Source organism: Pagrus pagrus, assembly GCF_965226575.1.
Source record: "Pagrus pagrus genome assembly, chromosome: 15".
Taxonomy (NCBI): domain Eukaryota; kingdom Metazoa; phylum Chordata; class Actinopteri; order Spariformes; family Sparidae; genus Pagrus; species Pagrus pagrus.
Window position 1 is genome coordinate 22,270,545 of NC_140199.1, and position 15,720 is coordinate 22,286,264.

The 15,720-nt window shown below is 41.0% G+C and overlaps 2 protein-coding genes across 3 annotated transcripts; one reads left to right on the forward strand and one right to left on the reverse strand.

The window, feature by feature from the left end:
- Positions 1–82: 82 nt before the first annotated feature.
- On the reverse strand, positions 83–8,273 carry LOC311270560 (adenosine kinase-like). The gene is made up of 11 exons (XM_084375511.1): positions 8,090–8,273; positions 5,734–5,808; positions 4,466–4,519; positions 2,690–2,768; positions 2,405–2,577; positions 2,207–2,315; positions 1,816–1,986; positions 1,687–1,722; positions 1,474–1,588; positions 1,268–1,354; positions 83–1,165 (listed from the first exon to the last, which is right to left on the reverse strand). Exons 1-11 carry the CDS (start codon positions 8,182–8,184, stop codon positions 1,041–1,043), a joined length of 1,119 nt encoding a protein of 372 aa, XP_084231637.1. The 5' UTR covers positions 8,185–8,273; the 3' UTR covers positions 83–1,040.
- Positions 8,274–9,722: 1,449 nt separating this feature from the next.
- Positions 9,723–15,368, forward strand: ap3m1 (adaptor related protein complex 3 subunit mu 1). 2 transcript variants are annotated; one of them, XM_084374761.1, is made up of 9 exons: positions 9,723–9,959; positions 10,314–10,634; positions 11,867–12,038; positions 12,171–12,308; positions 12,427–12,512; positions 12,609–12,742; positions 13,082–13,289; positions 13,951–14,095; positions 14,310–15,368. In XM_084374761.1, the coding sequence occupies exons 2-9, from the start codon at positions 10,362–10,364 to the stop codon at positions 14,408–14,410; spliced, it is 1,257 nt and encodes a 418-aa protein (XP_084230887.1). In that variant the 5' UTR covers positions 9,723–9,959; positions 10,314–10,361; the 3' UTR covers positions 14,411–15,368. The 2 variants fall into 2 exon arrangements, with proteins under 2 accessions (XP_084230887.1, XP_084230886.1); XM_084374760.1 differs by having other exon boundaries at positions 10,357–10,634.
- The last annotated feature ends 352 nt before the right edge of the window (positions 15,369–15,720 follow it).

Here is a 15,720-nt window from a genome sequence, read left to right on the forward strand (position 1 = left end):
TATGGTATTGCAAGAGATCAACATACACCCAGAAAGAACATGGACACCAATTCAGGTAGATAAATTAATGATGGAGAGAAGACCAGATTAAATGCTCCTGTATTTGTCAGACAGAGAACACTCAAAAATAATGATACCTTTCCAACAACATCAGCTACCTTACATACATCTGAGAGATGTAGTGTGTCCATTTTCATCCCCGACCTCACTGGTCTAGCTTGTAAGTTTCTCTGCACATATAAATGCAGGTTTGCAACAATTACGGAAAAGGAAAGAAAAAAGGCACTGGTTATAAGAAGAACCTGCCTCCAAAAAATAATGGGAGTCCAACGCAAACTTCCACAATAGTGATGTTGCAGGTAACTTCTACTCTGTTTCTAGAGTTAACATTTAACATTTAAAACAGGACTCAGTGCGCAGTGACTTTGACACATTTAAAAACTGTGCGCTTAAAAGAAAAACATTTGGTTTTTCATAACTGGCCTGTTAAATTACAACTAAAACACATCAAAATCAGGAAAGGAATAATTCATCTTTAAAAAACAAAACAAATTGCTGCTGCACATTTCAATGCAGTATCCAAAGCTTCCCTTCACAGTGATATTTTATTGAGTCCTGTTTGTGTATAATGAGTCTTCCATGTGGAATAAACCTCTTGTGCTTTATTCTGTCTCCAAACAGAAGAAACTCGTGAGATATCGACACAAGCGTTCACAGAAACCGTTATTTAGAAAGATTCCCATGAAAACAAAATATTCCATTTAGATCCTTTAGTTAACGCAAAATGATCACATCCCACGGTGTTATCATGATTCCTTCTTGGACATTTATGAAGAGGCAAATCTTCCCATGGCTCTTGGCTGCATGGTCCTCTAGTGGCCCCAAGTGGAGAGCACTGAGACAGGCACACATCAACTAAATACTGGTTAGAAAGTGATTGAAATGGACGGATTGTTGATTGAAAAATAAATGAAAATTGGGCTATTTGTAGAAAATCGTGTATGAGGTTTCAGGCTGAAGGAAAAGCTGTCCGGGAATCCTCACTTGAAGTCAGGTTTTTCTGGGAAGGTGCAACCTGCTCGTCTGATGATGACGTTGGCGGCGTAGTGTGCTGCCTTCACGCACTGATTCAGTGGTTTCTCCACGACCAGCCCAGACAGGAAACCTGAAGCACAGAGGAAGAACTTGAACAGGAATGCACAGAAAACAAAGGAAAGACAACAAACAACTTGGAAATGTATCAAATGAAAAAACTGGAAAATCTTACCTCCTACAAAGGCGTCACCTGCACCGTTTGTGTCAACAATGTCCTTGGGGTCGATCTTCAGTACAGGGAATGTCTCAACCTTGTCATCTGTACAGACACAGTAAGAAAAATATGACATCTACAGTACACCTATAATATGGGACAAGAGACTCAGAGACATAAAAGTAACATAAGGAAGACAAAGAGAAAATAATAGAAACTCTTACGCAGGGCCATAGTAGTTTCATCTTTCCCCTGGGTCAGCACTACAATCCTCGGTATCTTTGTGTTGACTTTGGGCAACGCCTGGGCTTTCTTGGCAATTTCCTTAATGTTTGTGGTCTATAGACAAAATACATTATTATGTATGTATGTATTATTATCAATACAATCTCTGATTATGCACAAAACAAAAACAACAACACTGTCAGTCCACTCACATCAAAGTCCTGCTCTTTAGCAAATGCAGCAGCCTCCTGAGGAACAAAAAAGAGAGATTGTTGGTGGACACAAAGCACTGCATACACACATGTATTATCTAAAGAACGCAGTGTGAATGTCTGACTTACTGTCTCATTGCCGAACAGCACATCGACGTAGGGCATAACCTGCATGAGGTTATCCTTGAAGAACTGGCAGATGAAGGGTGCAGAGAGGTTCAGGCAAAACAGCTTGTTATTTTCAGATGCATGCTTCGCCACTTTCAGGATGGACTCCAAGGAGACAGTCAGGAAGAAACCCTGGAAGCAAGCGGTGACATTGGGTCACGACAGATCTGCTTTTTATATCTTGATGGGCTCTAATTAAATCACAGGATGAAAGGTCTTGGACAGAGTCTGCACTAGTATGTCCGGAAATCCTCCTGTGGGTCATCTGGTGGTTTCCAGCAGGGACAAAGGTGGAGTGAAGGTACATGTGTTGACCTGAATATCGGAAGTAAATGGCACAACTACTACTTACAGCAATGTAGTAGACTTTAGCTTTTTCCACCAGTTTCCAGTTTTCTTCCAGGTCTAGATGCTTATCCTTCTTATAACAGTTAGCAGCAGCTAGGTTAGCAACCAGAGACCTGGGAAGAGGAAGCAAAAAAGAGATGAAAGGTAAAAGACAGATGATATTTTAATGAGCCAACATATGCTTATTATCATAATTACCCACCTGTTATCTCCGGTGATGCAAGCAGCACATGTGCCTGTGGGCTCTTCATCTTGCTCGTAGTAGTGGGCATCGATGTGGGCCGCCTCAGCCTTCTGCTTCAGGATCTCTCCAAACTTGTCTTTGCCAATGCAGCCGAAGAACGTGCCCACATTGTGGGGTTCTTGGATCATCCACTACAGACAGTGACAGCTGATCAGTCGAGGCCAACGTTTGCAGTACGTTTTCACAGAGCATTGATGCAGTGACAGAGCAGGAAGTCGGTGAGTTTGTGTGAACATGACTGACCTGAGCAAGCTTTATAGAGTTCTGTGTGGCTCCTCCAGCATGGTACTCAACTTTGAACTTCTTCACTATCTCCTCAAATCTACACACACAGAGACAAACAGTTAATTCACATATTTCATGTTTTCAAAAGACTCTATTCATGTCAAGTTTGTCCAACATTGAGACTTAAAATATCTTCCTTAGGACTGCTGGCTTAGTGCTAAACAAAGGCATGGCTTTCCCACACAGGAAGTGTCAATTATGGCTGGGTTACATACAGTAGCTGATTAGCTTAGCTAACAGCGGTAGACAGCTAGTGTTGCTCTGTCCAAATTAAACAAAAGAGATAAAAAATGTTAACAGGTGAACTTTAGAGGTGCTAGTAGGTGGAAGTAGGTTTTGTTGGAATAACAATCTTTGTGCTAAGCTAAGCTATGCGTTTGGTGGCTGTATCTTCATATTTCATGGACAGATTTGAGATTGGTACCAATCTGAAAGTAAATATGCACATTTCTAAAAATGTTGGACTGAAGTCTTTTTATCTTTACTTTTTCTTAGCTTAGCAGACAGTGACAACTTTTTGAATCATTAATCACATAGATACAAAGTCAACATTATGAAGTATTGTATTGGTTGCATGATATTGCACAGTTCAGTTTATTGTGTCCACCCGTGTGGCACAAATGGCGACGGATGTGGCTTCACAGCCAGTAACCTCATCTGCTTTTGAACTATACTCTCTGCAGAAGGAATATTTCTTCCAGGGAGAACATGAAGACATGCATAATCGATCGCTGATTATACTAATCGAACCATCACACCTTTTATGTAACACAATGACAGAAGCAGCGCTTTTATGTTCCACTTAGGGCTATAGCATCTGTGATTTGCTGTTTCACAGTCTAAATATAGCAGTCGTATCAACCTACATAGACATGTTTGTGTGGTTTATGTGAGTGTCAGAGACAGAGTGTTCATTGGAAAGCATAGCAGGCCGCCTGCTGTTAAAGGTCCTGAGACGGAGCCAGAGGTTACACAGGGGGAGACATCTGGGAGATGGTTACAGTCTGTTGGGGGAAATCTCCAACATATTAGCACTTTACCCCTGAGCACTGAAATAAGAAAGGCCAGAGTGGCTTAAGTACAAGCAGGAATGGATGATTGACAGGTTAAACGTGTGTGTACGTGCTTCCTCATACTGTACATACCGCATGAACAACAATAGCTTCACTACTTAACCAGCCACTACTCATTGAGCTCTGCAAAACATATTCAACTCTAAAGCTGAGAATCGTGGTTAATATGTAATTTGGCTTTTTGATTTAATTGAACTGAATTCACTCTAAAAAACAAAATATAGTGCAATATTTTACATTATAACAAGCACTGCCCATGTAAAATAGATATTACTAGGAGGTCCACCGGTCATCATATACATAAGTGAGAGTCCGAATACATCAGTTCAATCCAGTCACACACGACTTTCTTATCTCCTGCTGTTAAATGTTTGCTTTCTGGCTCTTGTCTCAGAGGGACTGGGAGGTGAAATGTCCTGGTTTGCTATTGGCTGAGACTGCCTCTGTGCTGGATTTACTGCTCTGCCATTGGCCGTCTATAAAGGAACGGGGAGGTCAAACGTGGTGATTTCTGGTGTGCTCCTGTTTTGACTGGCCAACTCCAGAACAGAGAGGACCTAAGTTGAGAAATATTTATGTTCTCCATGTACACACTAGAAATCCTGTTAGCTCTACCACAAGTTAGATTTTACAAAAGTGTTGCAATGTTGGAGATGCGTACAGTGCTTTGTGTTTGTCCTCTGCCAGGATCTGGTCATTGGGTTTCAGAGTGTACCTGCAAATAATTAAAGGAGAAAAAAGAAGGATTAGTTTTACCAACTCATTGGAAACATATGCAAACTCTGCTGTGTTATTACACACAAACTCCACAAGTTTGTGTATGGAATAAACACACAATAAGGATCTGGATTATGTTTTATGGATAAGCATTGCAGACACAGGGATGGAGCTGCCAAATGGGCTGTTCACTCTTATGGAAACTGTGATTAATGAAATCAAAGGCAGAGACTTTGAGAAACTCTGCAAAAGTGCTTTTGTGTGGTGCCTACCACCGACTCTGTCTAAATCAATATGTTGGTCCATAGTGTGAAACAGAGTGTAGTTTCCTCGAAAGGCAAAGGGAGGTTGGGGATTAAGGTGCCATTTGCTTAACTCCATGTGAGACTGAATTAGGACTGCAGTTGGTTGGTTCAGCTTTAATCCTTGAGTTTATGCAAGGGGGTTAGAGAGTGGACTCTGAGCTGGAGCCCTTTGCCCTGGTCAACTCAGTGTGACGGAGTTCGGAAAGACAAGAAAACTGTAACTCTGAATGTGGAGGTTTCTGCTAAAGGCTCAAATTACTTAAATGAATACCAAGTAAATAAAGAAGAGGTAAATAGTGTAAATAAGGATCTGTGTGTTTGCAGGAGCCACATGACTTTAACGTCAACCAAAGGGGAATTGTTGAGTCCTAACATTTAAGGCTTTGCCGACGTTATTTACCCACATTGGTAAATGATCACGCCTAATCTGAAAATGATGACAAAGCAGGGAGTGGTGCTCACCTTTTGTTAAACTCAGCTAGAACAGACCAATAAGTATAACCTCACTGTAATGTAATAAAGTAGAACATCTGATAGACATACAGCTCTGCTCTGTTGCATCATCATTATCTTGTACATCAATTGATCGAATTACATCACAAAACCTTTTCTCTTATGGTCAGCCTGTAACTGCGATGACCTCACGGACTCCAAATGTATTCATCTCATTCGCTATGATGACAGCAGCAAAAAGATGGACACAAAACACTTTCATTCAACAGTTTTCTCTGCCCGTATAATTCTAGATGTGCACTTTATTATTTTCATGCAGAGTCACTTGTGCAACTACTGTGGGGAGTCATTTAGGTTTTCCAAAAAAATAAAAATAAAAATACAACCACTAATGGCAGCACATTCTTGAGGTGACAAGAATTGTATTCCACATCGCTTCAGTCCTTTAACTTACTTGTCCAAGAAGTCTTTGTCCACTACAGCTGAGATGTCCAGTAGCGGATTTCCCATCCCAAAGAGTGAATTAGGGCTGAAACACAAAGAATGAGAGTAAACAAAAAAATACAGCTAAAGGGCTTGGCTTTAACATGACACATGACATAACCGTCTCTAAACCTGTTTGACTAGTGAAATCAGTTAAAGCTATAGGCTGGTTGCTTGCTTCAATGAAAGTACAGAAAGTCCTCCTTTAAACAATTCCCCCCCGGGGATTAATAAAGTATTCTGATTCTTTCAGCACAGCATCTAACAGCTTATTTCAAGGGCTTTAGGAAAATAATATTTGCTCACTGGCTTTCTTTCCCAGCTGTTAACAATTATTTTGCAAAACCCACACTTTTGTTTTCATGTGACTTTAATCACATGACATAAAAGCTCCAATTGACACAGAAAAAAAAGCAGAAATAGCCCATGTCTGTAATTCGGGAACAAACATGCATGACTCGTCAACAAACATTACAAATTTATATGAATATGGTCGGCAGTGAAGACCCAGTCATTCATGCATGTAACCGTGTTATGACACTCACAGCAAGACAACATCAGGACAGCAGTAGGCTGTGTGTCTTTGTGCTTGTGCAGTCTGTTTTTCCTGAGGCAAACAACTGAGCACAAGGCTCGAATGTCATTGCAAAACATAGTCTTGTGATGCCAAAAAACATGATTTAAGACAGCACAGCAACAGAAAAATTAGACAGCGACTTAAAGGCACCTCTGTGCTTTGTGTCAACACATAACAATCCCACTGGAACCTGTCTTATAGTCAGTAACCAACTACAGACCGTGGGTTAGTCTGTGACTTTTGCTTTTCTCTAAGCAAATACTGCAAGAGACTGTGACAGCAGGTAAATAACACGTGAATCGTCCTGTATCGTCTTGTATCGTCTTGCATGCTAGTCCTTGATTTCACCACAATCTTGTCAGTGTGACTGGGAAAACCCCAGATGGAGCGTGTCTCTGAACACAGCCCCAGACAGATGCCACCTCCACATGAACATGTGCTCGCACATTTTTTCCCCATCAAGCCTTTCTTTCTGTGCTTGCCTGAGGACAAGATTCAATAAAGCAAGATGAAGCAACACGGAAGAGTGGCTTTTTAAAAAGCGAAGACCAGGGAGACCTCGTTACCCTGTAGAGATGGGCTGCTGTAGCCTCAAAAAACAAACAGATGCCACTCCCTTACTATCATTTCCTACAGCACCAACATCTGCCAATATGCAGTCAGATGATTACTGGGCTTGGTGCCTCCAATTACATTAAACCTGAACCTATGCCTGCCTTTAGATCCATTCTCTATAAGTCAACGTGGTCTTACCTTGCAGAAGACATGGTGTCCCTCTCTGTGTGTGCCAGATACTGACAGACCTGTTGAGCAACCTCAAAACCGGCTCAGAAAGAGCTAAGCACTCAAAAACTTCCCAATTTCAGCCCAGTATGCGGGCAGATCGATTTTCCCCTGCAACCAGGCTCCTCCCACTCGGGGCTGACTGATTGGAGGCATGTGGAGGAGGAAGGGCCAGGACACGGTCTCTGTCTGCTGATTGGCTCGTCTAGCCTCAATCCACTCGCTCTTCTGAAGCTCAATTACAGCGTGAGTAGCATGCTGATGAAACAGGCAATTGACACACCATGATATGACAACAACTGGGTTCAGATGAGAAGTCGCGGAGGGATGCATGGAATGCATATTCATGAGAATAAAAAGCATCAAAACACAACATATTCACGACCACGTGAATGCATCGCAGTTCACTGCTTTGGGAGCTGGTACAGGACGTCTCAAGCTCTCTGTGTGCAGCGGAGCGATCCTCAGCACTGAATGAACCTTGCACAAATCTGTCCCGAGCATTTCTTTCTGCAGCTTTTGAACATGCAGGGGCAGGTGGTGGTCACGCTGGATTTAAGATTAGAAACTGGCACACCAACTGAGAAGAAAGCATGCCAACTTGCAGTCGTTTGTTATTCGACAGCGGCAGCGTCTCAACGCTCCTAACTAGCTTAACTAACATTACGATGTGTTAGCTAACCTTTAGCTAACGTGTTGAACGATGACCACATCAAAGGACTTTACACCGGTCGTAAATAACAGCGACCTCTTCTCCCCCACCGTGTTGGCACATACACACATTAAATGGTATCAACAAACACATTTTAAAACTCACATGTTCGTGCACACATTCATATGGTATTCAGGTTTAAACCGTAAACACGACTTGTGCACATTATAGCATTCAAACAACTCAGAGGAGGGTCGCGCCTCCTCGCTGCGCTGAGAAGTATTCAGTTAGCTTTGTTTATTAGCTTTCGGTCACCTTAGTTTGGCAGGAGTCTTTTTGGTCGGAGACTCTGGCTTCTCCTCCTCCTCTGAAAGTTTTTGTTTCTTTGCTTTAGGTTCTTCAGAAGCCATGGCTGACTGGGCACGTTGTAGCAATCACCTTTACCGGTGGGAAAACGCGGTCGCGCTGCTAAGGGTAAAACAGGAGGTTTGCGGCCCTGAGGAGTGTCTCGCAGGCAGACGTTGCCGCCCACAGGCAGAGTGACGTCCTCAGAGATCTCCACCAATCCATAGCCTTACATTTGGGTCCTACTGGGAACGTGGCCATCCACTTAACAAGCCAACCCATGAAGAGTTAAAGCTGCACTGATCAATATATTTACTTTGAAACAGGGTCACATTACTGTTAACTACAAACGCTTAAACAGGCAGAGATCTACTATTATTACGATACAGGTTGGACCATGATTGCCCAGAATACAGATACAATTGAATTAATAACTTAAATAGGAAGTAAATAAAATTACATAAAATACAATTCAATGTGTTTATGTGTCATAATGAATATCTACATTTGCATTGTGTACATCATTTTTATAGTAAAACCAGTGAAGAAATAGTAAATAGTAAAAACAGTAACAAATAGTATTCACGTATCTGATGAGAAATTTAATTAAGTACCAAAAGTAATTTTCTGGTAATAAATGTACTTAAATATAAAATGTACAACTAAAAGTAAATTACTTACATGTATGTTTTTGCTGTATACTATGGGCCAACCATTATCGCCCTAGCTGATTGTCTTTGGCTCTGATGAACGCATCTCCAAAGTAACTAGTAACTAAAGTTATCAAGTAAATGTAGTGGAGTATAAAGCACAATATTTTTCTTCTCCTCAAAAAGCCCACTGTACACAAGCACCATACAGCAGCGAGACAAAGTTAGTAACCGACCAGTGGACATAATGACAGTTTGGGAGTCAAATATGTTTGATATTCAAGCCAGAGCTAAATATACACATATTGGTTGTCTGACAGAGCCATGCTGTACATACTGTCTTTGCTCTGCTTATATGAGCCCATGGTTATAATTTTACTTTGGAGATTGTAGCACGTCTGTCTGCGAGATCTCAGTTTAAGATGTTCAGTACAGTACTTTAACAAACATTGTACAGGAAAATATATATTATGTATTATAAAAAAATATTCTGTTCTAAGAAGTGTGCTACTTTTTCCAAATAAGGTTGAAATATACCACTTGCTCATCTCTAGTCTAGAATATGGTTAGTGTGGCTGATCATAAAAGTACACCTTTTTGCATTTTTACACCTGACACCTGATTTGAGGGTAAACATTCAGTGTGTGGTGTCTGCTACAGCTCTGCCAAAGAGAGTGAAATGTGTGCTACTGTGCCCACTAAAGGTTGGAAGAGAGTATTTATTTTGAGCATCTATATTTTATGTGAAAAATACTACACTACGCAAATACTACTTTACTACATGACTGCAAGATACAGTACAATGAAATAAAAAAGGTGCCCATCATAGACATATATGTGCCTACTGCACTAGCTCCTGAAAGGCTACACTCAGGGCATCACTATCCCACAGAGTCACATACAGCGCCGGGGATTAGGTGCCTGTAAATGTTGCCTGATTAAAAAGTCCGAAACTTTTCTCTCAAAGTATCAGCCAGGTTGACAGTAGAGTTACTTGATATTTAAACCGTCTACAACAAATTTAAGTACGTAACTAGAAGTATTTAGGCCTTATTCTTTTAGTTTGTCGGAACTTATTCGTGACTTCGTTGTGTTTACGTGTGCATAGATCTGCAGGCGTCTCTTCAGCAGACAATTCTGCCATATTGGCACCAAACAATATTCTTGGCACAATCAACTGGAGTAAGCAGGTAAAACTTTAAACAATCTGTGAAACTTTTCACTTTATCTTCTGTTTAAAGCTTTTATGTCGCTGTCACGCGTCCCTCTTCTTTAAGCATATTTGATTTTTTAGCATTAACAATGTAGATGGTAGAAAAGATGTCCGAAGTTGCCATTCACAGATTGTTAGCCAGCTGGTTGAGTTACCTGTGATTGGAGTTAGTTTGACAGATTGACAGCAGGCAGATGTTGATGACAACAAGTGACTCTGCTTTACATTTGCATGACTTGTTTTCATTTGGGCACAATCAGATAATTGATGAGGAGTTAAGTTTCGGTTGTAAATTCTGCTGACTTCCCCTCGTCATCTATCTCGTATTCAGTAACAGAGCATTACTAACAACAACAACCACCTCATTGTTGCAGCTGAGATGATCCACAGTCTGTTCCTGATTAATCACTCGGGAGACATCTTCCTGGAGAAACACTGGAAGAGTGTCATCAGCAGAAGTGTGTGTGATTACTTTTTCGAGGCGAGGGAGAAGTCCGTGGAGCCGGAGAATGTGCCTCCAGTCCTGCAGACCCCACACCACTATCTCATCTCCATATACAGGGGCAAGCTCTTCTTCCTGTCTGTCATCCAGACTGAAGTCCCTCCACTGTTTGTCATTGAGTTCCTGCACAGAGTGGCAGACACCATTCAGGTGGGATTACACTGCATTCAGAGAGAGATGTCAGAATATATAAGTCACACATCTTTGGTTCTGTTCAGTGTCCTGCATAAGCAGGTGGGTCTAGATTGCAGTTCACGCCTGACATCAAAATGCATCTCAAGTTATCAGATTTTAGTGTAAATTGTAGTTGTTACTCAAAAAGACAAGACTGGGCTTTCCCAGTCTGTCCTCAGTATATCTTGATCTGAGTAGAACTGAGTAGCTGAAGGCTGTCTACCATGTTTTAATGGTGCTGTGTACTTCCTCATCGCCCAAGATGCATTTGTGTGTCAAGTGTGAACAGAAACTGAAATATAATCACGCTCACGTGATTATATTTCTCTGCAGGTTTTGAGTGTGTAGTGTGTTCACGCTGGAAAAGAGGCAAAATTAACTACCTTGAAAAAGTGGAAAAGTAAATATATGTACCGAAAAATGCTCGAATATGGAGTTCTTGTGATTGTACATTATGTCGTTATACTGTAGGACCATGTGCAGAGGAAATGGAGGTGCTACTCGCAACCACAGCATGTTAGAAAAGAAACTGCAGATAGTTTGATTGACATCTACTGGTGCAAGTATTGCATCATTTCCTTTTGGTAGGCCTGTCATGATCACTGAATTTGTTGGACAATATACTGTCCAAGAAATAATTGCGGTGAACCATCTTGTTGTTATTTTTAAGACCCTTTTGTGCTACTGATATAATGATAATATAATAGCATGATAATGCAAGTACACCCTTTCAAAGAGCAGTGAACGTTTCATTCTTGATCATATTCAGACGTTGGAATTAGAATGTGAAACAGGACTGAAATATCCTAAATTAATAAATCAAAGGTAAAATAAACCCACACAACCAAAAGAGTAAATACAATGTGCTCTTTACTTGTATAAATATTGAGCATTTGGCAGAGGGTATAGTCACTCAGTCTTTAACAGACAATCCAGTTTTTCCCATTGTTTGTTGGGTCATGTCCATATATCAATAAGGTGATAAGATATGTGCGATACGTCGATAATGTAATTATCTTGGCAGGCGTACCTGTTAGTACAACAATAATTCTTGTATACTCACAGCAGACACAATGTACCATCATGTTTAGTATATCTCGGGTCTCAGTGGAACAAACTGAGGGTTTAATGCAACAAGCTTTATTTTCTTGCATACGTCTTTTCTCTTTTTGCTTTAGCGTATTTTTTTTTTTTTTTTTGATCGACAGGACTACTTTGGAGAGTGCTCAGAAGGTGTAATCAAGGACAATGTGGTGACCGTGTACGAGCTGCTGGAGGAGATGCTGGACAACGGCTTTCCACTCGCAACGGAGTCCAACGTCCTCAAAGAGATGATCAGGCCTCCCACCATCCTGCGATCGGTTGTCAATACGCTCACAGGTAAAAGGAGGTCACCCTGACTCTGGTGTTAAAGGTCACTCTGAACAGTACCACCTTATTGCTGAAGCAAATAAAGTCTGTAGTGTTTACGTGTACATTGATGTTTTTGTCTTTGTTTTGTGTGTTTTCCAGGAGCTAGTAATGTTGGAGACACACTGCCGACAGGTCAATTGTCCAACGTGCCATGGAGGCGGGCTGGTGTTAAATACACCAACAATGAGGCGTATTTTGATGTGATCGAGGAAATAGACGCCATTCTGGACAAATCAGGTACAATCAACCACTAGTTTCATAGATAAGTATAACTGAATTATATAAGTTGATCTGGAGACTCTTTAAACATCTGCTTCACATCTGTGTCACATCTGCATCAACCTTTCTTCTTCAGGTACGACAGTATTTGCAGAGATCCAGGGTGTAATTGAAGCCTGTGTGAGGCTCACTGGGATGCCTGACCTGACTCTGTCCTTTATGGTGGGTTCATTTCCTCTTAGCGCCATGTTTTATTCCTGCTTGTGTGTCTTTTTTAGTTTAAAATTCACTCGCCATCCTTGTTGTTTTTGACGACAGAATCCTCGTCTTCTCGATGACGTGAGTTTCCACCCGTGTGTGAGGTTCAAGCGCTGGGAGTCGGAGCGTGTCCTCTCTTTCATCCCGCCTGACGGAAACTTCACACTCATGAACTATCATGTCAGCTCTCAAAAGTAAGCATAGACGCAGCTGTATGTCTTATTTGTGATAAATACAACCACATAGGCTTCACACCAACATTTTTACCAAAGTCTGTCCGTTTGTATTTGAATAATCAGCTGATGTGACTGCTGGATGAAATTGCTGACATCCTAAAGCAACAATAAAGTCTTTGTCCTGTTATTTTCTTGTTTCAATGTGGAGCAGTGGTTCGAAATTCTGGTTTAATTTCCACATTAAGGATTCACAATCCACACTTGTTACCTTATCAACTTGTAAACACAAGCTGCCTGCTGTCTTCCAGCTAATTATTTATTGTCATCGTGGTCAATTCTGCCTGTTTCCCTCCTCAGTCTCGTGGCCATCCCGGTGTACGTGAAGCAGAGCATCAGTTTCTTTGAGTCGGGACCATGCGGTCGCCTGGACATCACGATTGGACCCAAGCAGAACATGGGGAAGACAGTGGAGGGCTTGATGGTCACTATCCACATGCCCAAAGCTGTGCTCAGTACCAACCTCACAGCCACACAGGGAAACTACACCTACGACCTCGCTACCAAGGTAACAGCCAACCTGAGCAGTAATACAGCAGGTCTGTGTTAATTAAAGTGATCTGTCATCTTGTCACTATCTACTGATCTTCTATTCTATTATCTTCATGCCGATGGAGTGTTTTGTAGTCCACAAAACATTTCTGGAGCCTCACAGCAAAACAGTGCTGCAGCGTTGTTCACCTTAACAACTGAAGTAGATGGAAAACCTGAAAAAACAGCTGAAAAAATCATAAAATGGCTCCATACAGCTCATCCGGCATGTTCCAAGCCAAATTGATTTAAAGCCATTATTTACACCTCATCTGAAGTGGGTGCACAACCTTGACTGAGTGTCGAGGGTGTAAATAACGTGTGCTCAAATCAGTTTCAGCTTCTAGAGACGGACGAGCTGTATGGAGCCATTTTCTTTTCTGTTGTTTTCTTCTGTTTTAAAAAACGAGTCCCCGTCTACTTAAGTTGTTTAGGAGAATGCTGCAGCTCTGTTTTGCTGCGTACTGTACCTCCAGAAATGTTTTGTGGACTACAACTTTCCATCGGCATTGGGGTGAGTAGATAATGACTGAATTTATTTATTTTTGGGTGACTTTATCCTTTTAAATAAGAGGTCAAAAAGCCACTCTTAAATGTTTTAGTGAATATTATAATATGTCTTCATGTTTTTATGTTAGGTGTTGGTTTGGGACATTGGGAAACTGAACCCTCAGAAGCTTCCTAATTTGAAGGGCAGTCTGAGTACGCAGGCAGGAACCCCCAAACCTGAAGATAACCCCTCACTCAATATTGACTTGAAGATACAGCAGCTGGCCATATCAGGTAACCCTCCCAATATGACCTCTTAATCTTTTAACTGAGCCAAGGTTTAAGTACAGAAATGTAACTAGCCAGTCTTCTCATCTCTTCTTTCTTTCTTCTTTTGTTTTTGAGGACATTAATGGTTAAGCTAGCGGTAACACAGTGTTTATTGTGATGGTGTTCAGTTGATGTGTTTTTAGTCTCTGATCACTTCGCCTCTCTTCCCTCTCCACAGGTCTGAAGGTGAGTCGTCTCGACATGTACGGGGAGAAGTACAAGCCCTTTAAAGGGGTCAAATATTTAACTAAAGCTGGGAAATTCCAAGTGCGAACCTGAGTGATGACGATCAACAATTCAATGTGCCAAATACGGGGCAAGGTTACCACCCCGCTGAGTCAGCTCTCCAATAAGTCTTAGATGTCCTCTGTGTATTAATTAATGAATGATTTTGCATTCTAACAGTTATTTATTATGTGTTTGGCATTACATATATACGACTGGATGGTATTTGTGGCCTGCAAAGGGAAGCCTTAATAATCAATGTGACCTTGTTGAAGTGCTGTTAGATTGTGCGCACCATTCCTTTCTTTTTGTACTTATTCTGAAATATTTGAATATTTGTTTTGTTTTTATGTCTAACACCTTCTGAGTGTTGCCTAAGGGGAATATTTTGGTTTGAAAAGGGACACTCGCAGCTCACCGCCTCGCTCCTCACTACTTCTGCACACCTATACAATCCGACTTGCATGTTGCCTGAGAACAAGCAGCCATGCCTTTGAAAACCTTTTTACGTACTTTAAGGTAGCAACTTTTGTACTTAGATATATATCTATATGTTTATTTTTTGAAAATTCTTATGTGGTATCTACTTTCTGAGTGGCTGCAGTGTGTCTTGCGGCACAGTATTTAGTGCAGGTATCTTTGCACACATTCACTCTATAATGTGGCCTTGTAAAGGTAGGGTAAGGTGCTTTGTATGGCACATTACAGCACAAACTGTGTCTTAAGGAGGCCTGAGGGAAGTACATTTTAAAAATACATCTAAGGTTCATACTTTAACTAAGGGAGGGAGTACGACTCCCTGCGGGGCCGAGATACAAGTGATTCAGTGAACAGTTGTTTGAAAAGCACTCAGAAAACTACAAGATCCTCACGTAATCTTGAATGCATCGTCTTTACTCAGCACAAGATTTGCACAATCGATTATCCAAGCGGAATACACAACTTAAAGCTCTCGTATGAAGTTGAATCTGCATTTCAGTGTGTAAGATGTCTTATAAAAGCTTTAAAATGATGTGTTCATGTGTGCTTTTTTTTAGCCATGCTCCCGAAACAGTCTGAAATATCTCAACAGCAACTGGATTGCCATTAAGTCTTGTGCAGAAATCCATGGTGCTCAGAGGATGAATTATTATGACTATGATTATCCCCTGATTTCAAATGTAGCTCCACCATGAGGTGTATTTAAGTGAAAAGTAATCCAACTATTGGATGGATTACAGACATAAACAGACTGGATTAAAACATTTGGTACAACAATGTCCCCACTCAGAATGAATTGTTATAACTGTTCATTTTCAATATCAGATCAAACACCAGCAGCAGGTCAGAATTTATAGATAGATATATAGATAGCAATAGATAGT